The sequence below is a fragment of the Corvus hawaiiensis genome, chromosome 3, assembly GCF_020740725.1.
Source record: "Corvus hawaiiensis isolate bCorHaw1 chromosome 3, bCorHaw1.pri.cur, whole genome shotgun sequence".
NCBI classification, from domain to species: Eukaryota; Metazoa; Chordata; class Aves; order Passeriformes; family Corvidae; genus Corvus; species Corvus hawaiiensis.
In genome coordinates, this window is record NC_063215.1 from 117,446,040 (window position 1) to 117,473,759 (window position 27,720).

At 46.6% G+C, this 27,720-nt stretch overlaps 1 protein-coding gene across 7 annotated transcripts in view; it reads right to left on the reverse strand.

Annotated features, from left to right (window-relative positions):
- BMP2 (bone morphogenetic protein 2) overlaps positions 1 to 27,720 on the reverse strand; it is a 203,634-nt gene that overhangs the window by 100,300 nt on the left and 75,614 nt on the right. For 5 of the 7 annotated variants that reach the window (XR_007202348.1, XR_007202349.1, XM_048297634.1 and 2 more), the window contains exons 1-3: positions 5,283 to 5,870; positions 4,140 to 4,498; positions 1,696 to 1,933 (exon numbers count right to left, since the gene is read on the reverse strand). Coding sequence is in view for 5 of the 7 variants with exons in the window: in XM_048297634.1 (XP_048153591.1) it covers positions 1,696 to 1,933; positions 4,140 to 4,491 (590 nt within the window). In the remaining 2 variants the exon portion in view is untranslated. The other 2 variants (XM_048297629.1, XM_048297631.1) reach the window with 2 other exon arrangements.

Sequence of the window (27,720 nt, forward strand, 5' to 3'; positions counted from 1 at the left end):
AAAACCCTGGAAATGAAGAGAGCCTAATCTGCCAAACAGCAAAACCATCAGCTGAGGTTAGAGAGGAGGCTGCATATGACAACAGCTTGCTGTATTGTAGGGCAAAAATTGCAGAATAATTTCACTGTTACACTCCACAGAAGTGAGATCTCATCTGAGGTGAGGAAGTACGCAAGGCTTTTCCAACTGTTAAAGACAAGGGCTGGTACAAATTAGGTAAATAATCCTCTTTAGCATAGATAATCACAAAAAAAAGGATGACATTTTAGTTTTTATTACTTTATATTTGGCCAGGACTTTTAAAGGAAGGACTTTTAAAGGAAACATCAAACATTCACTTTTCTGTAGGTCTAGAAAGGATTCAGTCTTCCCCCACCCCCACTTCCCATAGGATTTCTCTTGGCCCTTATAGTCACACTGCAAATTAGTTGGGAATAGCAGTATTTATACTAGATCAGCAACGTCTGGTTCTTATCCAAATGTTCCACCTAAAGAGGATGCCAGTTCTCATGGATTGGACAGCCCACCCTGCAGCATTCCTGAGAATTGTACAATATAATCTTGAAAGTCAGCAGAGTGGATTATCCACTTTTTTCTGGACTTGAACTTGTGACCTTAACAGTAGCACAGCAGAAAGCAAATGTGCTATGCACTTTGCCATAGTAACCTTCCATGTATTCTTTTCAACTTAAATACACACAATTGAAACAGCTACAATTTTGGAAAATTATGTACAAACCCTATATTTTTTTCTTTTTTGATTACATATAAATACAAATTAGCTATTCTTCTAAAAAGTGGTTATAATAGTAAATAAATACAAAATAAGAATCTGACCATTATACTTCATGTGCTGGGGTTAAACCCATATAAAATGTACAACTAAAATACATTTAAAATCTTTAAAGGAATATTTCTCTGATTAAAATATTTGTTTTCCCAACCTTTTCGTAGACATAAATATATTTTCAAAATAGTTGTGTTTTTTTTTCTTTCCATTTCATTACATAAATAAAGTCTTCATTGGGAAATATTAAAGTGTCAGCTATTTTTTTTTTTTTTTGCATTTGTCTAATATATTTGCTGTGTTAGCGGCACCCACAACCCTCCACAACCATATCTTGATAGTTCTTTAATACAACTTTTTCATTTTCATCAAGGTAGAGCATGGAAATAGCACTCAGTTCTGTCGGCACACAGCAAGCCTTGGGGATTTTGGAATTCACTGAATTGACCAAAGTCTGAACAATGGCATGGTTTGTTGAGTTTAGATGGTCTGCCAGTGGAAAAGGACATTCCCCATGGCAGTAAAAGGCACTATACCCCGGCGGGGCAACAATCCAGTCATTCCACCCCACATCATTGAAGTCCACATATAACGGATGCCTTTTGCAACTGTATTTGTGGCGTTTACGCTGTTTGTGTTTCGCTTGACGCTTTTCTCTTTTATGGAGCGGGTGTCCCTTGCCATCATGCCCAAACGTCACTAACAATGGCCTGAGCTGAGACCAGCTATCTTCATCCTGATGTAAAGACCTGCTAATCCTAACGTGCCTCTTGGAGGCACTGTTCTCTTTGTCCAAGTGAACCACCTCTACCACAAACCCATGATTAGGTTGTCCATGTGCAATCCACCTCAAAACAGCTGGCGTTACATCAAAACTTTCCCATTTACTTGCATTATGATGCACCAACCTGGTGTCCAAAAGTCTTGTGACAGGGTCCTTAGAGGTGGCTGTGGCTGGCTTTATAATTTCATAAATATTAATACGATGATGGTAGCTGCTGTTGTTCTCAAAGGCTCCGTGCACCTGTTTCCGAAAAATCTGGAGTTCAGCTGAGGTGATAGACTCCTCATTAGGGATGGAAGTTAAATTAAAGAAGAAACGCCGTGATGTTTTCCCACTTGTTTCTGGCAGTTCTTCCAAAACTTCTAATTTGATTAAACAGGGAAAATAAAAAAAAAGAGAAAAAAGGAAAAAATCAGAAACTGAGACAGGCAAGCAAACCCCTTAAGACTGTCTGCTGTTGGCAGCTTTCAAATGACAGCTACCACATGTGACACATAAGACCTGAAAGACTTTCAGGCAGAAAATACTGTCTCCCTTGTTAGCTTGTTTATGCAAGCATGTATAGCATCAAGTTAAAAATTTATTGTTACACATTTGGATTGGATCCTGGTGGCCTTTGCCTTCCAGGTAAGTTATCATTAGAAGCAAGAAATATACAGCATTAATTGGGACTTCAAGGACACAAATTAAAAAACTCAAGCACTGCATTTATTGGGGAATCATTAAAACTGATGGAGGACTTTGGGTAACTGTTGCATTTCTGATTTTTTCTGAGAATACAGCTCTAACATCAATCCCTTAAACTCCATTCTGAAAAACATTACTCTGCGATTTAGGTGACCTACAAATCTTAACGTATGCATTTTTGTATCTTTACTTAAAGACAGGGAACTCAGCATCCATAACGGTACTTTACAAAGCACGCCCCAGTATTTACCCAAAAGGGCCATAAAGAACAGCAGGACGATTCAACTGCTAAAATAGGGTGGATGGTAAAGAGATAATGAAACAAAGTCACCTGCAAACAAGAAGTTTATAAAACCACCAAAACCAAACATTCAAGGAGTCACTAAACTACAGGCCATTCCCACCCTTGAGTAATAACTAAATGGAGCTTCAGAAGGAGTACAGTATACCTAGGGTTGCTAACTACATTGTTGCTACAGACATTAAGAAGTACAAAGTATTTCCCAAAAATAAAACTTTCTCATGGTTTTAAATTTCAGTGCTAAACACTGAAGGGAAAAACCCCCATCACTTTCTAAGGGGAAGCCATAATTCCTGTTAGCAATTCTTAGTCGTGTAACCATTCCGCTTTGAATCCAGTACAACTTTTTGCATAAGGTAAGGCTCAGCCTCACGGTATTTCAGGATCAGACCAGTATTTGCTAATATACAAATATTTTGAATGGTCACAAGACAAACTTCTGCTCTCAAGAAGTCACTAATGCAGTGAGAACTCAGTGAAAAAAATGGGAGTCACACTGATTTCTAACAAAATCAGCTTTTGACTACTTCAAACTGCAGATTTTTACATTTGCCTAAACCTTATTAACCTTGCCCTTTCAACTCCTCTGTCGCTCAGCCCCTTGCCCACAATCCTTGGGTTTAGCATGAATGACCCACGTGCTGGCTTTTCCCCATTAACTACCAGGTTTTTATTTCCCATGTAGGGAAACATGCATGAGGAGAGGTTAGGCTTCACCATTCATCTTCCTCACGATAAGGCTTTCCACTAAACAGCACAACCACTTCTCAGAGGCCACCTCCTCTTAGAAACTTAAAAACTAATTAATATCGTTTCTTGACACAGTACCACTCTAAAAGCAGGGAGAAAGTGCGTTTTCATTACTTTTGCAGCGGGGCCACTGCACGGCAGCAGCGGAGAGCAGCAGCCAGGAACAATTACAACCTGAGGAAACGCTTCCCAAAAAAGCACGTGAGCGACACGCGCCCCACCGGCTCCGCGGGCCTGGTTAATGCCACAGCCGCTAGTTTGGCTACGGGAGCCGGGAAACGCCCCCAGCTGCTGAGTGAGGGTCTGCCCCAGAGAATCGCTGCCTCGGGGGGCTGCAGGCGAGGAGGTGCCGCAGAGGCGCCTCGCAGGTGAGAGCCAAGAGCGGCCACGGGGCTTTGGCCAGCCCGGGCACTGCGAGCCCAGGTGGGTCTGGCTGCAGCGCTGCTCGACGGCGGACCCCGAGGATACCGCGACTGATTGTCTCATTGAGCTCTCACGAGGATTAGATAAGGATTAGAAACCTCCGCAGCGGCCCGGCTCAGCCGCGCATTAAGGAGCCTTCCCTACTTTCCAGCCTCGCTTAACGCGGAGTCGCGCTGGTTTAGCGGGAAAAGTCCATAAACCGGGAGCGCCCCGGCGGACGGAGGGTGGGGAGACGGGAGCTGGCAAAGCAAGAGCTCCTCAGCAGAGCCCGTCGGGCAGAGCACCCGGCCGGGAGCCGCACTGCGCGAACCCCGCGGTACCGGCGGGAGGAATCCGCCCCCCGCTCCTCCTCCGGCCCTGCCCTCCCCTCCGCTCCCGCAGCCCGCGGAGCCCCCGCCCGCCCGTACCTTCGTGGTGGAAGCTGCGGACGGTGTTGGCGCGGCTGGCCGCCCGCTCCAGCGGAAAGCCCAGCGCCGCCGGCTGCCCCAGCTGCTGCCCCGCGTGCAGGCGGTAGAGGTCCAGCATGTAGGGCGGGATGACGACGTCCTTGCCGGGGCTGGGCCGCCGCTTCAGCCCGAACATGTGGAGCAGGCGCAGCTCGAACTCGCTGAGCAGGTCCTCGGGGCGCTGCGCGGCCGAGGCGGCGCGGCCCGGCTCGCTGAAGCGCCGCCGACCCACCTCCGGCATGAGCCCGGCCGCGCCGCCCAGCAGCGCCTGGCAGAGCAGCAGCGCCAGGAGCGAGCGGGTCACGGCAACCATGATCAACCTGCGCGGAGGAGGAGGCGATGGGAGCCAGTCAGCGCGGACACCGCGCCGGGGGAGGGGGGGGAACGGGCGGGGACGGGCCGCAGGTGGGACCCACCCCGGCGCCGGGCCATGGCCGGCGGAGCCCCCGCCGCGGACCGGCCGGCGGAGCCCCCCGAGGGGCCGCTTCAGGTGCGCGGCGGCACCGAAATCCCCGTGGCAGGAGATCAAAGGGAGCGAGGAGGGACGGGGGAACGGAGCGGGGCGCTCCGCAACAAAGGAGCGCGGAGGTGAAGGGGAGGAGGGGAAGCGGCCGGGGGCACCGCCGGGGCCGGGGCGCAGGTGTGCGCCGGGCCGGGCCTCCCGCCGCCGCGGCCGGCACCGATCACCGGGAAGGGAAGGGGCGGCTGCCCAGCAAAGCCGACTCCCCGCTGCGCTCCCGTCCCGATCCCCGGGCTTCCCCCCACACACCCCCGCCGAGCCGAGCCGCGGGGGCTCGGGCAGGCTCCGCTTCCCCCGCGGCGAGGCACTGGCTTCCCTCAGCGGAGGGAAAAGGAGAGCTGTTTTCCCTCGGCGGAGTGGAAGAAGGGGAAGGAGGAAAATACATATTCTGCTACGTCCTTAGCCAAACCCACAGGATGACATTCTCCCCCGTGAAACTTTGGGCTGGATTATTATAATAATAATAGTTATGATTAGTGTCCCGTCCCCCCTCTCTCTTCCAGAGCGCTAGCACCTCCGCCGTGGCCCACGGAGTCATCCTGCGGAGAAGGCTTTCAGCGGATCTGCGACCGCCGGAGCTATACCTGTGTACAGCAGCAGGGGTTGTGTCTGCAGGAGGGTGTTCTGCTCTCGGGGTGTTTTTCCCGCATCACTTGGTGTTACTCCAAACTTCGCTGCTGCTCCTCTACAGCTGCCGAGCAGAAAATAGAAGTTCCCTGAAGTGCAGTCCGCCTCGGAAACATACTTTTAGCAGCTGGTTGAGGAGGCAGAAGGCAAGTCCCAGCCAGGGAAAAAGCTTCTCCCTTTTAAAAGCAGCGATCGTGAAGTTGCTTCTTCTTCTTCCTCCTCGCGTGTGTGTGCCTGCCCGTGAATGGGTCCCTACGTGTCTACGGAGTTAAAAGGCTCCTTTTCAAAAATGTCCTTTGCATCACGCTCTTTAGACAGATGGACATTTACCGAGACTCCCGCAGCAACATCAAGATGAAACTTGACTTGTCTCCGCTGCCTTAAAAAAGAAAGGAAAAAGGAGGGAGGAGGGTAAATAAAAGAGGGAGAAAGAAAAAAAAAAAAAAAAAAAAAAAAAAAAAAAAAAGGGTGGGGAGCCGCCCGCCGCCGTCCCGCGTGGAGCGGCCGCGCTAGGGCACCGCGCAGGGCTCCCCGCCGGCCCCGCACCGCACCATGGCCGGGGGTGGCCGCCCGCCGCCGCCGGGGCTTTTTGTTGCGCGGCGATGTCACGACCCCGGAGGCTCGGGGGCCCGCGCCAATCACAGCCGCCCTGTGGGAGCGGGCTGCGGCCCCGCACGGCTTTTAAAGGAGACGCCGCCTCCCTCCCTCGCTCCTTCCCTCCCTCTTCCTTCGCCCGCTCCCTCCCTCGCCGCGGCTGCCGCCCGCGCCCGGGTCGCAGTGCCGCCGGGGAAAGGGATGGGGCGGGCGGCTGTCCCGTTAAACTGTGGTACCGGCGGCTGATCCGCTGCGGGAAGACCCCCGGGCCACCCGGTCCCACGTCCCGCTCCGGGCGGCAGTGGTGGAGCGGGACCGGGCCGGGTCGAACAATGACCCATTGTACAGCCCGAGCGCTCCGCCGCCGCAAATCGGATTAGCGCCGTGCCCCGAACTGCCGGGGTGGTAAGGTGCGAAGGTCACGTAAGGTACCGGGAGAATCCCGGTGCTTTAGAACTACTTAAAATATATATATGTACTTATTTATTTTTCTGCCTGCATCAGAGCGTGGAGCCCGCTGCCCGAAGCGGGAGCGAGGGTTGGAAATCAGGGGGTTTCCTCGCTCTCCTCTCCGAAAGAGGAGCGCCCGGACTCAGGAGAAGTCTCCTCCCGCAGCGCTGCTGCAGCGCATCCGATGCGGGCTCAGCCCCGTGCGGACGGCGGAGGGGCTGGGCTGGGTGGTTTTTTTAAGATGTGGCTGCCCTCCAGTGGTGGAACGGCGGCGGATCGCCCGGCCCGGAACGGCAGCCCCGGCGCGAACCGCCCGCCCGCGGCTCCGCACCTGCCCCGGCGCGGAGCCGCGCTCCCCGCGGGACCGGGGCCCACCCGTGCCCATGCCGGGGCTCCCCGGGCTGCAGCCTCGATAGCTCGTGCCATCGCCCAGAGAGCAGGACAGCGGTGGCACGGGTGAAGAAGGCAAGTCCGTGCCCAGCGCGATTGGGCTTCCTATCCCCACTGCATCCCTCGCTCCCTTTCCTGACACTGGCGAATCTCCTGACACAACGAGTAGCTCGCGAGCAGGGCTGTGTCCTTTGCCCCATCTCTTGTTTGTCTTCCTGGTCTCTGCGGTAGGGCCAGGCCCTTGCATAGGTATGCAATACCTAGCAATTTAGGGTCCTCATCGAAGCCAAAGCCATGGGCACACCATCATTAGACGGGGTCCTGGTGCCTTCCCGGCAAGGCAAGTGGTCTGTGCTCCACCTCCTCTTCCCAATATCTCTCAGGGGCTTCATTTGCAAAAGACACAGCCAGCCTGTGACACCTTGAATTACTGCGGAGGAGGACTTAAAGCAATAACAACTGAGACAGCTCCATTACCAGCTCCTCCTTTGGGAGCAGCTTTTTTCTTCCATCTTACGACTTTTTAGTGTAGCAAGAACACCAATTTGAGGCAGGAATTCAGCGCATTTCGGCTGGAATAATTCCTCCTGTGGACCTTCTTCCCTTGGCTTCCCTATCATAGCTCCAGCAATTCCCATGAAACGTCCCTGCAGGATGAGGAGCTCACCCAGGGAGGTACATACCAGCAAAACAAACCACCCCAGAACCGCACCAGTGTAATTAAAGAGCTGCTAAAGCTCCTTCATGCCAACAGCTCCCAACACTCGCTAACCTGATTTTCACTAGCCACCGTGAGTACAGTGGGAGAGGGGACAGCAAGCAAGGTGAAATCCCTCAAAAGTTATTTTTCCATTGGATTCCAGTACAGATAATGTTTAATTTTATGACTTCCTGCAAGTCTTTAGCATGAACTGAAAGTTCGTGCAGTGTGACTTCAGGGTATGCCAATTATGTAAATCAGCACTAAAATAACAATGGCAACATAGTTTACACATCACTGACATTAAATGAGCACTTCAACTTCTAATTGCCATTCCAGTTCAATCTTAGTGGGTCATGCCAGGAAAAAGTCATTTCTTGCCTCAACACTTACTCCCTGTGCCTGGAGCATAGGCTGTACTGTATGCCCAGCACAGTGTTATCTCCAGGAGCTTTCTATATTAGGATAATGAGCCTTAGAAGGGAGAAACATGTTTGTGGTTGTTCTGAAGGCCTGCAGATGCTCTAATCTGGTATCAACCGGGTCTTGTAGGTTTGCCCCTCTCTGATTTTAAGTATAAATAGGCTTTCAGAGCCTTCTTATGGCTATAAAACACATTTCCCTTATACTTTGTCATGTCTCAGTCTATTTCAATCTGGAGCTGCTGGGACAGCAACTCTGCTTTCTCATCTGTTTCCTTGAGGTCCCAAAAAACAACTCTGAAGAACCTATAACATGCTCCCTGAGTGTACTGGCACCCACACCAGAACTTCAGCTGTGCACTCCCCCCACCAAAAGATTTCTCACCAATGCAGATCCAGCTCCATTGAGGCAGTACCCTGGAATATATGAGCTAAGCCCCTCCAAAGTCTGAAGATCTGATTGTGATCCACACCTCCTCAACATAAAAGCCAACTAAATTCTGCCTTTAAATATTGTGTTCAGGCCTGCTCCACTGCACCTCCAGCACCAGCACACCTGAGCTCACCAGCTGAGAAGCATCTTTATGATTACAGAGAGAATTAGAGACAGGTGTATCTAGGTGTAATGTGTTGGAGGGCAAACATGTCTGGACGTGCCCACCCAGACCTCCAGCTCCACAAACGAGCCCTTGTCCCCTTCCCACTCCTAGAGCTGTGCAGCAGCACACTTGAGATAAAGAAACCAAAGCTCAACCAGTGCATTTCCTGCAGCTGAAATTCCTCACAAGCTCCGTGAAAATGAGGAGTTAAATAGCTAAATATCCAGCCCTATTGAGCTGGGCTCTCACAATGTCATTGCATTTTACAGAGTTACTTCAAGATCGATCCTGCTCTTCAGCCAAAGTCCTGCCAGAGAGAGAAACCACCATTTAGGCTGAAAAGATCAGTTTTAGGAAACCTGACTGTTCATATTTGTTAATCTCCTTTGTGAAATTTCACTTCTCCCCCCAGAACTGTGTACAGTTGACTACACTGATTAATTTCTTTCTTCTTTACCACATGCACTCCTTTTTTTGTCTTTTTTTTTTTTTTTTGCAGGTGTTTAGCCAGTAAGTACTCAGTTAGTGGCACCTGCTGCTAGTGTTTCAGATCCAGGTGTTCCTCGCTAGGACCCAAACACAGCTGATAGATATCAACTTCAGGTGTTGCTGGGTTTTCTTACTAAAAGCGTGGAAAAGTCTCCAAATAAGGACATGTTTTACAACAAGGTGAGAGTCTGTTTTCCAGAGTAGACAGGAAAGAAAAAAATATTTTCTTCCCTCAGAATTGTTTCTTACAAATCCTGTACAAAATTATATTTATACACATTCACAACGTAGTGGGGTTTTTTCCAACCTGGTTGCACTGCAACCAGCATTGCTGATGGCTACAGGCAGAAGACTTCAGCTAGAGGACCCAGATGAGAAAGGCTCAAAGGGGTCTGTGACCACAGCTTGCAATCCTTAACAGAATGGCCTAAATGCTGGTCTAGTTAGAGACAAGCCTGCAGAAACACTCACATCACTCTCTGCACAGTGATACTCAACATTTTACTACTGGCTCCAGCAGCCCCATGTGACCAACGTGGAGCATTTTTGAAAATTCCCACTTTAGACCTCTGTCCCCTGGATATGATAAGTATGTGAGACATGAAATATTAATAGTAGTGAGCTTTTCTTTATAGATTTTGCACATTTCAGTGAATAAACCTCTTGATAAAACTCTGTGCTGAAGTATGAAACGTATACATGGTACAGCATCGAATGTGAGCAGGGCGACTGCTGAAAATGAGTTAAGATGTGTTAGTGATGTTGAGGTTTTGCCTTCGTAATGGGTAGAGATTATCTGAAAGCTTTTCTGTTCCTGAGCTGTGTTTCCTGTTGGCATCTGTGTGAATATGATGTGTGGCCATTCTTTAAAATATTACTTAATACTGTTTTCCAAAGACATATTTGCCTTTTGGTGGTTTAACATCTATCAACTGGCTCTGCTGCACAGCCTGTCTCCTGTTCTGTGAAGGATGGATTCTCACCTGAGAAGATAATTTACAAGAAGGTGATTTGGTTTGGAAGAGAGGAAAGGCAGTTTATTCAGAAATGTCTATTTCTTTTTTATTCACCTTTGCTGGCAGCTCTTCAAAGCTGTTGCTCTGTTTCACAGTGAGTCTCAATTTCATTCATCAAATCTCAGCTTTCTTTCCATCACAGTGGCAGGGAAATTGGAATTTATCAGGAAATACAATGCAGACCCAGGATTTCCTACATTTCCAGTATGTCTCCGCTGCTAGTGAATGATAGCAGTTGCTCCCAGCTCTGTTACGTCTGCAAGTAAAGGCTGCAGCAATCAGTTCATGTGGCTCTGTGCAGCTTAGAAAGTGCAAGACAAATTTCTACGATTTGTAATAAAATTACTGGGGAAGGAGGAAAAAGGGAGGCTAATATGATAACCTCTTTTTTTTTTTTTTTAACTGTTTTCCCCTTGATGCTACAAAATTCCAGATTTAAAATCCAGTATTTGACCTGTGGCTTTTATAGTGAAGAGGTAAAAATGCCACAACACCTTGGTACAGCCTGGAGAACAACCAAGCGATCACTGGATAGATTCCGAGGCGCTGCCACCACTGATGCACATTTAATTCCATGCAGGAGGAATAGTCACAGACTAGGGCAATTCAGTAGGCCGTGAGCTGATTCAGAAGATCTCCGTTCTCTTCTCAGCAATAGGAATGTCATTTTACTTTCCATAGTGCCTTGGTTTTCCCACCATGGAAATGGGATGATCATGCTGACCCTCATTTTTAAGTCCCAGCAAGACCTTCAAGTAAAAGCACTAAGAGTTAGTCACTGCTATTGTTTGGGGTTAAATATTAGGTTAATACCAACAATAATCTCAAATATCTGGGATCCCAAGGCTCAATCTCGCCTCAAAGACAGTGGCAAAGTTCCTACTTGTTTTGGTGGTACAGGCTTACGTGTTTAAGCAATGAAGAGACAGGGATGCCAACTCTTCTGGTCAGAAGATTCAGAGCAAAGTGGGATTTTTTAATTATGTAAGTCTTGTTAGGAAGGGTGTTCTCCCACAAGAAAGGGAAATGGCTGCGTCATAGATGGTCCACTTCAAGAGCTTATAATTTCATCACTGCAGAGATGACGTCAAGCAAAATGGAGGATAAAATAAAGTTACGCATACTGCCTTAAGAAGTGCATATTTCAGCAGTGAAACTGGATAAATGTTTTGCAATTAAAATAAAATAAAGGCAAGCGTGACGTTCTGTTTAAGCAGATTGTCTGTATGAAGGCTTTATTGTAGCTGCAGATTTAGGGCATATGAAAAGGTTTTCTGTGCTCAGTTGCAGGATGAAAAACATTGCATCATCGGGCATTCTTGTTCTCTAACACTTCTTTGCCTTTGATAATGAATGCCTGCAATTTTATTTTCTGCTCTAAAGTCATGTTTGCTCAGGTCATTATCATTCCAATTTTTAAATACCCTCTTAGGACTAGACAGAACTCCAGAGAGCAATAGTGAAGCTTTGTGCCTGCTCCATGGCATGTGCTCGGCACAAGCGATCAGCTGCTGCACCTGCTTCGCGCTGGCACGAAAGCCATTTACGAGTTGCTTTCAATCACATCCCTTGTTTCCAGCTTCCAGAGGGGCTCCAACAGGCACAGGTCTCCATTCAAACATCACCATGGAACGTTTATTTGGTAGCTTGTTTGCTTGTGTGCTACGATATCTACTGACTGGGAGGGGTCTTAGGAGAAGAACATCCTTTGACTGTTCCCAGGCTCTTGTCCGCTCCAGCGCTCCCTCTGCAGCGTTCCAGGAAGCACATTCCCAACTACAGGGACAAATTATTAGCAGCACACATTGAACTGCTTCAAGGTACTGTTTATCCTCAGAACATCTGTAACCTTAAAGTCATAGAGTCACAGTCAAAGTCATCTCCCTGTATCCAGCCTCCACATTCCTCTCCAAGGCGAGGAATATCCACTGTCTCCATTTTACAGAAGGAGAGAATGGGCAGAGAGCAGAGAAAGGCTGTTTTTACTGAGAGATACACAGGGGCCCAGAGACCTATAGGGTCACGCTCAGATTTTCAACAACGCATAAGCATGTTAGACACAGTCTTTGGGTTAAAATCCCAAAACTTAAGCGAGATGTTCAGTACTCGGCTCATGGAGACATTTTTGAAAAGCCTGATACCAAATCTATTACCCAGTAGTTTCCTGACAAATTCCTGCAATGCCTTGTCCAAGGTTTGTACTGCAACCCATAAATCCTAGCAGGAATATGATAATCCCATTCAACTACAGAGAAAAGCTCTGATCTGGTAAGAGTCTATTTGCTCTGAAGAGAGAAGGCTTTTTACAGCCTTGGTCAGGATAATTTTACCCCTTGGTCAGGGTATCCACGTACAGATTTGTTCCCAACCTGGATCACTCTCCACAGGAGAGGGACACAGTGAATTCCCTTGTTTGCTGTGCCATCACCTCCTCCCTTTGCTTTTCCCCAGGCCCCACTGCAGGATGGGCATTGTGCAGCCAATCTGCTCAGCACTTTGGGAAAGCCTGGGCCAACCTTTATGTTCCTTAATAACTTTACCTGCCTTCCCTCCCCACACCTCAGCTTCCTGCTTTTTTCTGATATTTGCAGTGACCTATCTACCCTCACTTTATGTGCTTGTAAAAGTAAGCACATCCATCAGCCTGTTCAGGACTAGCCTGGAAAAGCAGTGCCATAAAACATTCATGATGTGCAGCATTGTCCAGTTACTAATGCCATTATTCCCATCAGTTCTGCTGTCTCTACCTGGAGTTATGCAGCCTTGGTGTTGAGTTACTGGAGGAGATTTGCCCCTCCTTACATTTTCTGTTTCCTCTCTAGCATTCAGGAGTAGAGACTCAGTAAACATTCACATCCACTTAAGGTGGGTGTACTAAACATTGCATACATTCCTTTAGTCAGCCATGGAATAAACTCCTTTCAAATAAATCAAAATACTAAACAAACAAACAAGCTGGGAAACCATGGAAGAAGCTTCATTTATTTTGTACCTTTGACTGTCTTTCATGTGTTCTGCTTCCCTTTGTATATCCCAAACCTCTGCATAAGCCCCAACAACCACTGGGTTTCAAAAAAGGAACTGCCCCAAAATTGCTCCTGCCCCTCTTTGCCAGAAAAGGCAGCCAGCACATGAATCAGGAAAGAAGTAAGATCACCACAAGCCCCAAATGAATACCTCAAATAATTTTAAACAAACTGAATAGATTCCATAAGTCCTGGTTCAGATGCTCACACAGCCTAGGAAGTATCCTGAGAACTTGAAACTCAAGTTTGTGAATAAATACTTGAAAAATCAGGCCTGCTCTCTCCATACCAATGGAAAATTGAAAATCCAAGTTGTGCAATCGAATGTGACATTCATTTCTGCAGCTGGTGGGAAAATAGTTTCCTTACAAAATAAACTTAATAAAAAGTAGACTGTTTTGTATCTCTTTTTTTCCCTAAGCAACTTCTAAAATGTCAGACATTAATTTTGAGGAACTGTGATAGATTTTAAAAATACACCACTGAAATAATATGTCAATATTATTTTTTCCTTTCTTCCCTTCATTCACTTACAGTATTGGACATGTTCTGATAAAACAGGCTCAATTTTCCAGGTCTGCAACTGTGAAAAAGCTTTTCTATGAACTCTCTAAAGGAATATCTACTTAAATGCTAAAACAAAGGTTTATTCCGCTTAAGATGAAGTGAAATCACTGCTATCCCAACTGAATGCCATTTGCTCTGTGGCTTTCCCAAAACCCCATGTGGAAAGGAGGCTCCCAAGCTGCCACATGGCGATCATTTAGATTTTTAAGCTTTTAAAATTTTAAATTTCCAAGTAGAGCAGTAGGTTAGCAGAAGGACTATCACCATTGTGTTCAGAGAAATAGTATTTTCCAATGCCCTTTAAGAGGGGAATAGCTGCTCCTGGCAACCTCTTCATTAGTCCTGCTACTGATAAAAGTATTTCTGATACCACTACTTTGATATAAATGATGTAATAAAACCAGAAAAAGATAAATAACTCCCTGAATGAGGAGTCTTTAGTGCTTTTCTCTTATTGTAATATTTCCCATCCTAAAAGCAGAAGAAGCCGCAGCAACAAATCCCATCTTAAGGGGGAAAAGAAAACCTCAAGTTAACTGTGGGGAAGTGTTCAAGGCCAGGCTGGATGGGGCTTGGATCAACCTGGTTTAGTGGGAGGTGTCCCTGTCCACGGCAGGGGGTGGGAGCTGGATGATCTCTAAGGTCCCCAACCCAACTCTGTGGCCCTCTGAAGGGAATCCCTGTCTCGCCCTTGCTAAGCCAGTGGTGTAGAGTGGGCCATTGGAACTTGGCACCTGCAGCTTGGAGGATTTCAGCTACCGTGCTGTGCTGAAGGAAGGCAAGAATTTCAGGCCAGAAACAAGGATTCAGGGGGCAGAGTGCCTCTAGTTTCTTCCCAGGTTACTGAAACTGCAACTTTTCTTTCATTTGTGTGGAAAGCACTATTTATACCCACCTTAGGACGTTAAACAAATGCAGGTGCAGCAATGCCAAAGTGATCTGTCATATCACTGCCCAGTCTCAGAGCCCTGAATGAAGTGTACCTTATTCCCTGCTTCCTTCTCTTCCCACAGCTCCATGTTCCTCATGAGCCCACTGCATTTTCAGAGAAGCAAAACCCTCTTGTTCTAAAGCCCAGGGCAAAATTCCATGGGAGCAAGCTAGACCCACAGCTCTGTTTGTATCTCTTCCTCTGGGGCTACATCTCTACTAGTAAATCCAGAGTGCCTGGGAACATTCCTGGGCATGGAGGCCAGCTGGCATGGAAAAGCCTGCTTCACTGCTGGCTTCCTCACCAGGATGGCTGCATGCAAACTGCTGCTTGGGAATGGTCCCAGGGATGTTAGAACCATCCACGGTGAGAAACCACCTGGGAGAGATCTTCCTGGCCTGGCCCAAAGGCACACCGGAGGTGTCCTGACAGAACCACGGTCACTGGCTTTCGGATGCGTTCCCAGGCAGGGTGTTGTGGACTAGTGCAGGTGTTCCCAAGGCCATGCCCGCCTCTGCCTGCCTGGATACAGCGTGGAGGATGCAGGACCTGGGCTAAGACTGTCACCACTTCAGTCAGCTGGTGGGGATTTCACCCAGTGCTGAACACACTTTTATCTGTACAGGAGCTGTTGATAAGGGAGCGTTTAAAGGTGCCCAGAGGGGAAACCACTTGAAAGCAGAGCTGTGGTGATCCAGAGAGCAGCTCTGGGGCAGGCTGGGGTGGGATCCCAGGGAGCCAGCGCTGTGGGGAGGTGAGAGGACTCCCAAACCCCCAGCGCTCAGCCATTCCCCCAGAGGGGCTGAGGGGTATTTGCCACAAACTCTGCACAGGCTTGCCAGGATTGGTGGAGCTCTGCACTGGCACACCTATGTACCACAACAGAGTTCTGCGTTGTGTTTGATCCACAAGCTGGTCCAAACTCGCACCCAGCTTGTGACTGGCATTCTCTTCATCAGGGTGCCAGTCTACGGCCATAAACCCTGTCCTGGCTGCAGGGAGCGGGGAAAGGGATCACATTTCCTCCCCCATCCTCACTGAGGGCCTCCTCCACTTCACATGCAGAACCGTTCCCTACCTCAGGTCTCTCCAAGTTAGGATGAAACTTCTCCAGACATTTAAGCTAACCCTGACTATTTTCTCTGGCCCAGGTTAGGGAGCAGTTGTATGTGCTGCTCTGCTGGTAGGTGAAAGGGGGGAAGCAGCTCCAGGGAGAAGGAGGGGATGAGCAGAAAATGCTGCTGCCAGGTGAGGATGTGTGAACAACATCTCATTGGGCAGGCTTTTATCTCAGTTTTGTTTTGTTTTATTTTAAAAAAAAGCTCAGTGATGGATGTGAAGATGTTTTTATCCAGTTCACCAGATGAACATATGGTCCCAAATTCCTCCCAAAAGCAATCTGTCCTAGAGACAATTATTCAGTCAAACCTCAAGCAAGTTTTATTCCTTCACTATCAAGCCATAAATTGGGCAGGAGGTATCAGGGTTTCTGCACAACCACAGCAAAGCCATTTCTCCCATTCATGCTGCAGTTTGATGACCCCTTGTTTGGATTCAGGCTTGGCATTTCCCATGGCTGATTTATTCCAGAGATGAAGGACCCTTCCGTCCTTGCTCCACCTGCCCTCTGTTCAGCACAGGAACTTTCTGAAGCCAGCCTGGCTGCCGAGAACAGAGTCCCAAACAACACAGCTGATCAAAGCACAGGCTGCCACCATCCCTCCCAGCAGATACCTCCTTCCCAGCCCTGCTCCATCTCTTCTGCCAAAACTGCTGCAATAAACAGGTTCAAAGAGCTGGTTTGTCTGAAAAGTAAAACCTTCTTTGAGCACATGCACAGCACTTCGCTCAGTGGGGTCCTGATCAAGGTTGGAACTTCCACATTACAAATACATTCTTCCCTTTATATTTAAATGAAATGTAAATTCATTTAACAAGTAAATCTCAGTTAAAATCTTTTACTTGTAAACCAGGATTTAAAAATCCATAGGAGCCACATTCCCTTCCATGCCATAGCTGAAGGTACAGCAGCTAATGTTTCAGCTAACGTTGATTTGTCCAAAATCAAATGAGGTTCACATTAGGCCCACAAAAGGAAATCGTGATTGATGATCTGGCCTGCACAACTACAATTCTTTTAGTAACAAAAATATTTTTTAAGTTCATTTATTATTGAGATCAAGCAATGAGTTTGGAACTACATAAAATGGTTCCAATTAGATGCAAGTAATTGCCATTTTGAGTGAACATTAGCTTTTCTGGATAAAAAATGGGCAATAAAAGCTCAAGTAAGCTCACATCTGAGATTTAAGCTTTCAAAGATTTTTTTGCCATTTTTTCATCCTCTTTTTAGTGTGAGAGAGATACACACACAGGAACAGGGGGAGGAGGAATAAGGATGTATGAAAAAAGAGGAGAGATGTTCCCAAGCTGATTTCCTGGGTGTCCCACTCTCCCTGGGAATGCTGCCCATGTGATCTGCACCAACTGGATCAGTAACAGCACGAGAATCCAGAGCTTCCACAGCACCATTAAGGTAAGTGGCAAAGGAGGGAAATGCCAGCAAAGCACCAATTTGAGAATCTCACCACAGAGATTCTCAGGAAGACCATGAGTGATCAGGGAGTTATTAGTGAGGGAGAGAAGATGGATTATTTCTGATTTTATTCCCCAAATGTCATCATTAGATATTTAATGTCCCGTGTCCACCCAAAGGTCTACAAAAGGTCTCTATAGCCTCTACCAGTGGTTTAATCTCTAGAGTGCGATTTGCTCCTAGTTACAATCAGATCATAATTAGATTCACTTTTTTATATAGCTTCTTTTGGTCTGTATATGTACTAATGTGACACAGGACACTTTTTGCTTTAGCTCAGCTTTGGTTTGCAGCTTTTTAATGTTCCTGTTTGAAGTCTTGGAGAAGAATAGGAAGTCTAAATCCAGTGAACTTGTAAATCTCAGCTGAAACTGTGAGCACTCAACCCAGCTGAAGACCCATCCCTTCCTAAAAACAGTTGTTACAGTATCTTGGCACTTCTGTGACTTGTCCCTGATTGAACATGACAAAACATCAGGATCTTTTCCCTGAAGACAGTCTCTCATGATCCCCACATGGCCTCTAGCTTTAGACTTTCTCCTAACTTTGCAAATATTTTTCCTTAACAATGGTTCAAGAACGAAAGGTTTAGCAGGCAGGAAACATCAATATCTGGGTTTGATAAGAAACAAGTGTCTCCCCTCTCTTACTTATAAAAGATTGTCTTTCCCCCTAAGCAGTTCTCCCAAGAAAGCAGAGGAGCACTGGAGTGCCAAGGCAGGTAAGCACAGCCACCCAAAGCACTGCTCTGGACACTTTGACTTCTTTAAAAACCATTTTTCACTAGAGCAACTCATTCAGCAAATATTTCCCTGAACTTGGGAATGACAAATTCCTACTGCTCTGCAGTAAACTCTGGGTTACCTACAATAACACACAGAGACCTCCTCTGAAATGGGCTGAACAGCACCAGTGCACATATTTTGAACATGTCTGATGACCCCCCCTTCTTTTTTTGAGATTGAAACAAACAAACAAACAAACAAACAAAGGCAAACCATGTTGTCTGCTTAGAAGAAATCAGTACCCTAAATAGTGCTGGGAGAATGGAGAACCCGTTGCCCTTGATTAGTGGGAATTGAGTCACAGGGAGGTTTAAGTCACACTTTCCCATGGATTAATGTCTTTTTGTTGTCCCTTTTGTCCAGGAAAAGAAAAGGCTCTAAATGCAGTTGGCTGTCTGCGCCACCCGAAGTTCAAGTCAATTGACTGTGCTGGGGAGTCTCAAATATTTTCTTTCCTCATAAATTACCTTCATTAGCTATGTAAATAGAACCCTAATGAGATACTAATTAGCTGTTAAGATTTCAATCTCAAATAACACAAACAGTTGTGCTGTAACCATCTATTTGTGTTTGCCAATGTGCAAGCACGTGCCACCAACCTGCCAACACCACACCACTGCTGCCCTGGCTTCTGCCCCGTGCACTGCACACACATCTTAGATACCTACTGGAAGTGAGCAGGATTTCATCAATGCCTGCAACCTTCTACTCAAGGTTGTGTGGCCGCTCCTGAAGTATTTGTGAGGCTACATGCTCAGATCAGGTCATTTGTCCTTGCTTCTCTGGCTTCAGGAAGTTTTCCTTGCTGTCATTTTGTTAGGAGAACTGAAGGAGTACACAGAGAGTTCGTGGACTGCCTAAAGGAGGATTTCACAGAACCACAGCATAATTTGGGTCGGAAGGGACCTTTGAAGGTCTTCTAGTCCAACCCCCCTGCAACAGGCAGGGACATCTTCAAGTGGATCAAGTTTCTCAGAGCCCCAGCCAACCTGACCTTGAATGTGTCTGGGGAAGGAGCATCTACCACCTCTCTGGGCAACTTGTGCCAGTGTTTCAGCCCCTCATTATAAAAAATTTCTTCATTGTATCTAGTCTAAATCTACTCTCCTTTAGTTTAAAACCACTACCCCTTGCCTTATCACAATGGGCCCTACTAAAAAATCTGTCCCCATCTTTCTTATAAGCCCCCTTTAAGTATTGAAAGGCTGCAACCGGCTGAACAACCCCAGCTCTGCCAAGCCCTCTGACTGCCTTTGTAGCCCTAAATTTTTCACTAGTACCAACACAAGCAAAATTAGAGAGCCCAGCAGGAGCTGATATGGATGCTGATGATGCTCATGACAGTGAGTCTGTCTCACTAAAATGAAGTATCAATAACCTAGCTCACACTCGATGAAAGAGCCTGTCTGAATTATTTACTGTATGTCATACTTCAGGTTTTAATTTCAATATATGGTGAGATGTACAATAAATTATTCAGCAGCATGACAAATTAAAATGCCGTTTCAAGCCCCATTGTATTTGCTACTCTTAGGTTAACAGTCCAGTTCGCAATGATGGCTTGCTAATCTATTTTTGCAAAAGGTTTTTCAACCAGAGAAGCACAGAAGCACACAAGTTTTCCATTGCAGCAAATCTTATCCAGCTTGAATCATTTAACAGCCCGTCCTCCTTGAGATACACTAATGAAATACACCTTGGGCAAGAGGGTCAAATGTACCTGCAGCAGCTTGGCCCAGGAGCTGGCGGTTTGTTTGCTCCAGCTTTTCCCAGGGCACCTGCAAGGGTGTGGAGGGCTCTAGTCCTCTCACTTACATTGTTATTTCATGTGCTAAATAGCTTCTTAGAGATATTTTATTTTACTTTCTAACTCTTTCTCCTCTCTTTATTTGTGATCAGTTCTGTAGAAGGGTCTGGGAAATAGAGCTGGTGTTCTAACCCGTCCAGGGACTCGGTTTTTTGTGTTGGGATGACAGGGAAGAAGGTTTCTTCTTCTACTCTGAACAGTCATGGATTCAATAAAGGGGACGTTGCCGGGTCTTGCAACACATTTTTAGACCAGCCTTGCAAAGTTCTTCATGCCCACTTGACAAGATATTTTTCATCCTCTTTTTGGCAAACAGAGTAAGGAAATACTTGTCAGTATTCTTCCTTGGGACCTTTTCTCTTCAGACATAAGCCCGGGTGACAGTGATTCAAGTTTTGTTCCTCAATGGATAACACCTCTGCAAAATTACAACCTCCTGAGCTACAGAATATGCAATGTTCAGTCTTGCAAGAGTGATAAGTCTAAGATCCAATATTCCCTGACTCATCAGAGCTCACAAAGGAAATCTTTGTACTGTCTGAGGGAAGACATTCCAAGTTTCTGTCCATGAAAGAGCCTAAGTTCTTTAAAAATCATGACATGTTTATGCGGAGTAAAACAATTTTAGGTCAGTTTAGGACATTCTGTCCCTCTAAAATCTGTACTGCTGAACTTGTGTCCAGATGATAGGAAGTCTATATGTTGTAACAAGAACGTTTGAAAAAACTATATTTAAAACAAAATCTTCAACCCCTTTGACCCATACCCAGAGCTTTGTACAACGGTCTGCAAATAAAACCTTGTTTGCTGTTTTGTTTATAACTGGCTCATGGCTCGTCTGTTCTGAAATCATGGGCCTACCCCAGAGGTTTGATGATGAAAACTGCTCCCAGTCAAAAGGCTCTCCATGGAAACAAAGTTCCATCAGACACAATGGTTCAAGGAGCCTCGAAAAAGTTTCATTTGATATATCCTGCATCTGATTGACTTACGCCCTACCAAAGACAAAACAAAGATTTGGAGAGAGCCCTGCCTGTGTTGCTGTAATACCTGGAAACAGCAGATGATGTGTGTGACCCCAAAGTGGGCATCCTCTGCCCTGTGCTGCAGCAGGGAAAGAGTGGAAGTTCCCTGCAGCTCCAGTGTGCTGGGACCAGCAGCGAGTTCCCATCACTCAGCCCGTAGTGCAGCTACAAAATCCCCAGTGGCAATGCTGGTGAAAGTCTGTGCCACTGCTGTGCAGGGATGGAGCAAGGAGCCAAGGGCAGTCAGGGCACCAGGATGGCATTAACCTTTCCCTCAGAGGCAGAAAGGCTCTGAAGTACAGCCTCAGTGGAATTGCTACAGATGGGAAACTAAGCAGCTGCCAAATCCAAGAGCTGCTGCTTTACCTGAAGTTAAAAAGGAAAGGAAGTTTCTTTAGGTTTTTGGAGAATCAGAAACCCTGGATTTCTGCCAGCCTTGAGAGAACCCCCTACACATACCCTTAGGTCCAGATAATGTATCTGTATGGATACTTACCTCTGAGAACTCTCCAGATGAAAAAGCTGGGCTGAAAGGTGCCCATATCCATTTTAACATTGGTCCCTGAGGTGAGATGAACAGAAATCTGTTTGTTTCTTCCTTAGCAAAAGTAAGGCTGCAGTAAAGGGGAATCTGAGGTGGCTGGACTTCTCCCACTTCAGGGAAACATCCCATCAGGCTGAGATCCAGTTACATATTGAGTCCATAACATGTTGCATTAAGAACAAAGGGCAAATCATTCTGTGCAATGGGCCTCAGTTTCTGCACCTGAAATACTCAGTTAAATAGCTACCAGGCATTGCATAACCCAGTTTATACATTTTAGGATGTGCTGACATGCCATATTGCCTGAGCACTTGGTCAGAAAAAATAACAAACATTATTGATATTACAATAATACTTGCAAATTATAGACATCTGCAATTATATTAAATTAAAACCTGGTGCAGTTCACAATACTCAGATGGGGCAGCATGAAACAGGAACTCTTTTACAATCAAACTGTTTCAGCTTAAATACTTGGATGTTTTGAATGTTTGGATGTAAAACTAAAAAGCTCAAATTTATATAGATATCTCAGATAGTTCAGTGGAAACAAACTTCACTTTTCACAGGAAAAAAGGTGCAATTGCAGCCTTTGCCAGTCAACCCTGTGGTACCATAACACAATTCGTCAGGTTGACCTCCCTGCTACTTCTGGTGTTACTTTGGAGCACAGCTCAGATTTGGAACCTTGTTCTCTGCTATCCAGCAATAATTTTTTAGAGTATGTAGCTTTTTTTAAACCAAAGCTAGGATTGCCCCATGATCCAGTTGTGTTGGCTGGAGCACTGTACATGCAAGAAATAGAGGCAGCAGCATCCGCCTGAAGTTACTGCTCAGAGCTTAATTAATACCAGGGTTTTCACCCTCATATTAATACTTTCCTCTTGAATTGAATGGGACTTGACCTTGTCACAACAAGATCAGGCCAAGTCTGTGAAAACAATGTTGTGACATCAAAGCCAAAACAAAGGCATGTCATCGCATGTGTCAGAGGAGGACATGATGGGGTCCTCTTACAGTAGCAAAATAATGTCACTGTGAACCCAGGGACACCTTCTTGGCTACCAAGGCTCTCTCTGAAAAGGAAGTGCAATGGGAGAACCTGGAAGGTGGCAATTTCTTTAAAAACCAGGAGATATGGATGCGGTCCCTAGCTGGAACAAAGAGGCTCTACTGACCCTAATGGGGCTGGACAGATTCACATCTGCAGGAGATCTGGTCCACTGCAACCAAACCGTGGAAAGGATGTATAAATTAAAATACCGCCTCACTGCAGGGCACATAAATTCATCACCGGTGTGCTCGGGCATTGCTCCCCGTCCCTCACCGTGTAAATAAGGCCACAGCATTTTCATTTGTGGGTAAGAGCTCTCAGTGCCTCGTGCCCCTCTCCAATGTGAAAACCCCCACTTAGGGCTGGTTACTTTTCCGCCTGATGCTTCCCTGGAAGAGCTGCACTGTGAAATCCCTGTTCCTGGCAGCTACCGTCTCGCAGGGGGGGAGTTCCCTGTGCCCCCTCCCCTCCAAGACTTAACAGTACAGCCTTAGAAAGGGGATTTTCCAGTATAAACAGAGCTAAGCCAAACTCTTCTCCTGGCCTCTCCATGCCCCAGCCCGTATTTGCCCCACATATAATTACCTGTGGATTTCACCTGGAAGACAGAGGATTTCACTTATAGCCCCAAATAGGCAGGCTCTGACGTAATGGCAGTCTGAGGAATATAGGTCAGGGAGGTGGCCTGGCCACTGGAAATGAATTTTGGAAGCAGAATAAGCAACCTTGTTAGAGAAGAAGATAGTAATCAGCAGTGGTCCTTGGATCTAAACATTTCACCCCCAGCACTCTTGCAGCTACAGCCCTCATCTGTTTCACTTTCCTATTTTAAGTTCCTGACTCACATCCTAAATATTGACTTCTATTTTTCTGTTAGCACTGGATTTTCAGCCTCCATATTGACTTTGACTGTACCTATGGTTGATACTAAGCCTCTCAGGTCAACAAACTTTTATAGCTGTTAGCTGCCTAAACCACAGTGGGCAGGAACTGGCACTATAGAGCAGTAGCTAGAAGCAATATTATTGGGAATTATAAATTATTCCTCTGCCTGAACTTTTCCTCTTATTCACATAGCTACATTCATTTTTAAACATGTGGCAAATGAATCGCACAGTGAGGACAATTGGGACTCTGTGATTTGGGGAGCACCCGCCACCACTAGCAGGGATGGATTCTCCCCTGGGAACAGCGGAGTAATGCCGGAGTCATAGCTGGGCTACAGCAGCATAATCTGGGCCAGTAATGTCTGTGAGGACAGACAACACCCAGCCAGAGGATCAGAAACCCCAAATCCATCTTAGCTGCACACGCAGACCCCTAATGTCTCTTTTGGCTGACGTTTTAGCAGAACACAGAACTGAGCTGTTGCAACCAAACATCAGAGAGACTTGGCCATCCATCATTTGTAAAACACTTCGTGTCTGTAAGAAACAATAACAACATTAAAAGAACATTATGGCAGTGACAAAGCCAAGCCTAAAAAGTGAGGAAACGCAGCAATTAAGATTAACTTATGCCTCGCAGTATAATATTTTTCTGCAGACCACATACTATTTTTTGGAATTAGGACCCATACTCGGGAGCAGGGACAGGGAAGGTCCAGCTGGCAACAAGCTATGTCAAGTATTGTACTGACACAGGGTGAGTGCAGCATTTAGATGCAAGAGGAATTGTATAAAGCTGCATCCCTTAAAAGATGCCCCTTGGGCGCTGCTGCCCCTGGGGGCTTGCCCAGCACGTGTCCCTGCACAAAGAGCTCACAGAAAAGGCTGGGTTCCTGCCATCCCCCCTCTGCCACTCAACCTCACAGGCAGCCAAAATGTCACCCGGATTTATCTTAAATTTTAAGTCCATGCCATGTTCAGTTTAATGCTTTCTAAAAAGTTGTTATCACTGAGGAAATGATTACTGGGATGATAAGCTATGAATGACTTATTCATGCAGTATTTTCAGTCCTTCATCAGTCTACGAGATCTTGTGCTTATGTTCCAATCCTTCACATACTGATTAATTTTTCATGTGCTACCAGGCCTTTTTCAAGCAAGGACTGCCAAACTAATGCAATCTGGCCATTTAGTAAGCTGTTCCTTTCCTTTTTTGTTTTTCTTACCCCATGCCTGGAGTACAAGCCTGTGGAAGGAAGGAAGGGTCTGTCAGAGAACTTGTATGATATTTGTGATTTATTATTAATTGCTGGCACAGCAGTCCCTGCAGGTCACAGGACCCTGCCTGTGCTAAGCAACATCTGAATGCTGTGTTGGGCAATGTATTGACTCGGAAAAGGGCTTTTCCCAGCCTTTCTGACTAGGCAGAGGTAGTGTCCCCCTCCTGTGTAATGGGAATGGCAAGAAAGCTCTGGCTGATCAAGTGCACAGTGGGGCCATGCTGCAACAGAAACTGGGCAAGCGTCTGGAGCTGAACCCTACACAGCAAAACTAGGAAACAGGCTTTTCCCTCACCTGAAGTCTGCAGAATTACAGTTTTCAAGGATTTACCACTTAATGGCAAAATTCTGGCCCACAATTACACTGTGTTCTCTCTGCCAAAGCACATACATGAGCTGTAATCAGAGAGCGGCTTTTTTCCCATCCTCCCTCCAGCTTTGCCATGAGGTGGAAGAAACTGTGATGGGCTGAGCTTGCTTTCCCCTGCTGTGCCAGGAATGACACGTGCCTCGTCCCAGAAAGCTGCAGCTCAAATCCTGTTGCAAAAAGCACCAGGCTCGCAGCACACAGCCCATGGCCCCACCAAAACCAATGGACATCCTTCCATCTGCAGCTTGTGGCAGGATCAGGGCCACAAATACAGGCCATGAAAAGAGAGCAGAGCATGAAATAAGTTTGTGCCCTAAGGGAAGCGGCCAGCACCAGTGCTCAGAGTGAGAACTGACTGCTCTGGCAGGGTGTACAACCTGCACAGCTGTAGCCAAGTCTCTCAGGTATTTGATAGTTTGATTCCTCACCTGTCCAACAAGGACAAGATAATCCTGCCTTCAGCAGGGCGCTCTGAGGATGACCGCCCTGGGTTCTGGAAAGGACTCTGATGTACAGCATGTAGAATGACCCTCAGATACCTAAACCTGATCCTTCTGGGGGAAACATTTATAGCCCTTTAGTTCCTAATTCCAGCTATATGTTACCACAGCAGCAAGATGGAGCAAGATAAGCCTGCTGTCTTACCCAGATCTCTCGAGCTGATCAGTGAACATTTCAGCTGTGCCAAGCCAGCACGATCGCTTCCATGCTGCCCCCCTATCCTGCAAGCAATGCAATTATCAGGCATTTGAAAAAGAAAAACAAACACAGACACACAAAAAGCAGTGCTTTGTGAGCTACCTGCTGCCATCAGGGTCCCAGGCGACCCAGGCTGGCTCTGCTGTGTGCCTGCAATCAGCATGGCTTGTGTGCTCTGAACAGCTTGTCCTTACCCCGTCACTCCGCACATGGGAGACTATCCCCTTATTGCCCTCACTCAGGGCCCTGACCTCAATTATTAACTGCGTTTAGCAAGGACATTATTAAACCTGACTCTCTGCTCCCAGATGAGCTATCAAGTGTCTCTCTTTAACCCGGCAGGAACCTTTTTCTCACCCCATGCCCTTCTTATTACCCTTTAATGTGCCCTGAAGCCTCTGGAGCAGCTCTGTCCATCCCAGATAAAGTCATTTCTAGAAGTGGGGAGGGGAAGGAAAAGTCCATTCCTGAAGATTTTTTCCTAACTGGCTCTAAAACGTCTTTCCATTTCCTTTCCATTTTAATCATCCATCTCTAATAACAAATTCGAAAAACCAACAGGTCTATCCAGTCACAGTAAACTGCTCAGTTGTGGATTAAAGCATGTTAGAGTTTTTACCAGGACACTACTCCTTTATACCTGTGAAAACTGATCGCATCTGTCTATTATGATTAAAAAACAAGGAGATATTAATAAGTAGCTACTAATTAGCTTGCATTTTAATCGTGGCTTTTATGCCAAACAAACACAGGAGTGCCACTGAAACACAATATAAAATGTCAGCAAATGTCTCCACTTTGGAGCTTGGCAAGTGCAGCTTGCAATGTGCTGATGACACCAGGGCACGGAAGGGCATTAGGCAACGCTCCCTGCTCCTCTTGGGCTTTGGCACAGGAATGCACCAGGCTGTGGCTGGGGCATAACCCTGGAGTAAGTGAGAGCAGTCTAAGGCAGCTTGGCTTCATGAGCAGCACCAAAAGCCCAGTGGAGGCTGTTCCAGTGGCTGAACCAAGGAGACCACAGCAGCCCCTAACTGAGTTTTCTACTCCCTTGCTTCTCTTCTGCAGATTTTTGTAAGAGGCATGTGTCAGGGTTCTTCTCATGTTGGCAAGGAAGCACCCCTGCACCACCCTCAAAACCCACAAGTTGTGGGTTGACTGGGAACCTCAGTTTAGATATCAGCAGTGTCCCTGCATCTCCCTGCAGCCTCTGCATCACCTGTCCAGCAGCAGTGACAGCTGCCAGCCAGCAGTGCAGCTCTCCCATCGCTGTCATTTCCAGCACCAGGCACAGGCACTGTGCCAGCAGTGCCCCTTGCAGTGCCCCACGGCTGCACCCGGCCAGACCTCACTCCCTGTTCCATCTGGGCAATCTCCCATCCCTCCCAACACCACCTCGTGCGAGAGGAGCTGCTCTGGGGCTGCGCTTCTGGAAACAACCATGGGACTCTTCATTCCCAGTACTGTCCTCTACTACATGTCCATAGAATGCCCAGCCTTCTGAGGCCCTCATCTCCTCCAGAGCCCCTAGGGGCTGCTAGATTGCAAAAAATACACACCAAAGACCAGCTGGAGAGCACGCAAACATTCCTCAAACCTATCCTTCCACTCATGGCAGGTAGCTGAAAAACGCAGCAGCCTTCAAATAAAAGGCTATGACTGAATATTGCAAGCGCGACGAACGTTTTATGGATGAGAATGCTCCCGCCCCTCAAAATATTTGTTTTCAATGCCCACAAAGTAGTATAATGTCATTTAGCAAGGAGAATTCTGGCATTCAATGCACAATCTGGCAGAGCTACAAGTACTGTAGGTGTTATGATACACACACAACATGTTTTACAAATAGAAAGTGGTTTCCAGAGTTCTTTAATATATTCTAATTTTCCCCACCTCTACCCAAAAAAGCTGCAGTTATGAAAATACTGTTGCATACTGAAATATTAAACTAGCAATCTGAAGAGAGTTGTTTTTTAAAAAAGCTCTCTTTTCAGCTATTCCTTCTCTCTCTTTTTTTTTTTTAAGTCAGGTATGTTTTTAGCAACTTAAACAGGTTGGGTTACCCACAAGAAGTAGTAATTTTTCCACCTAGCAGATTGAGGCATTCATACCCTCTTCAAACATTTCTAAATTTATTCTCCAGTATTATTCAAATAGAAATATT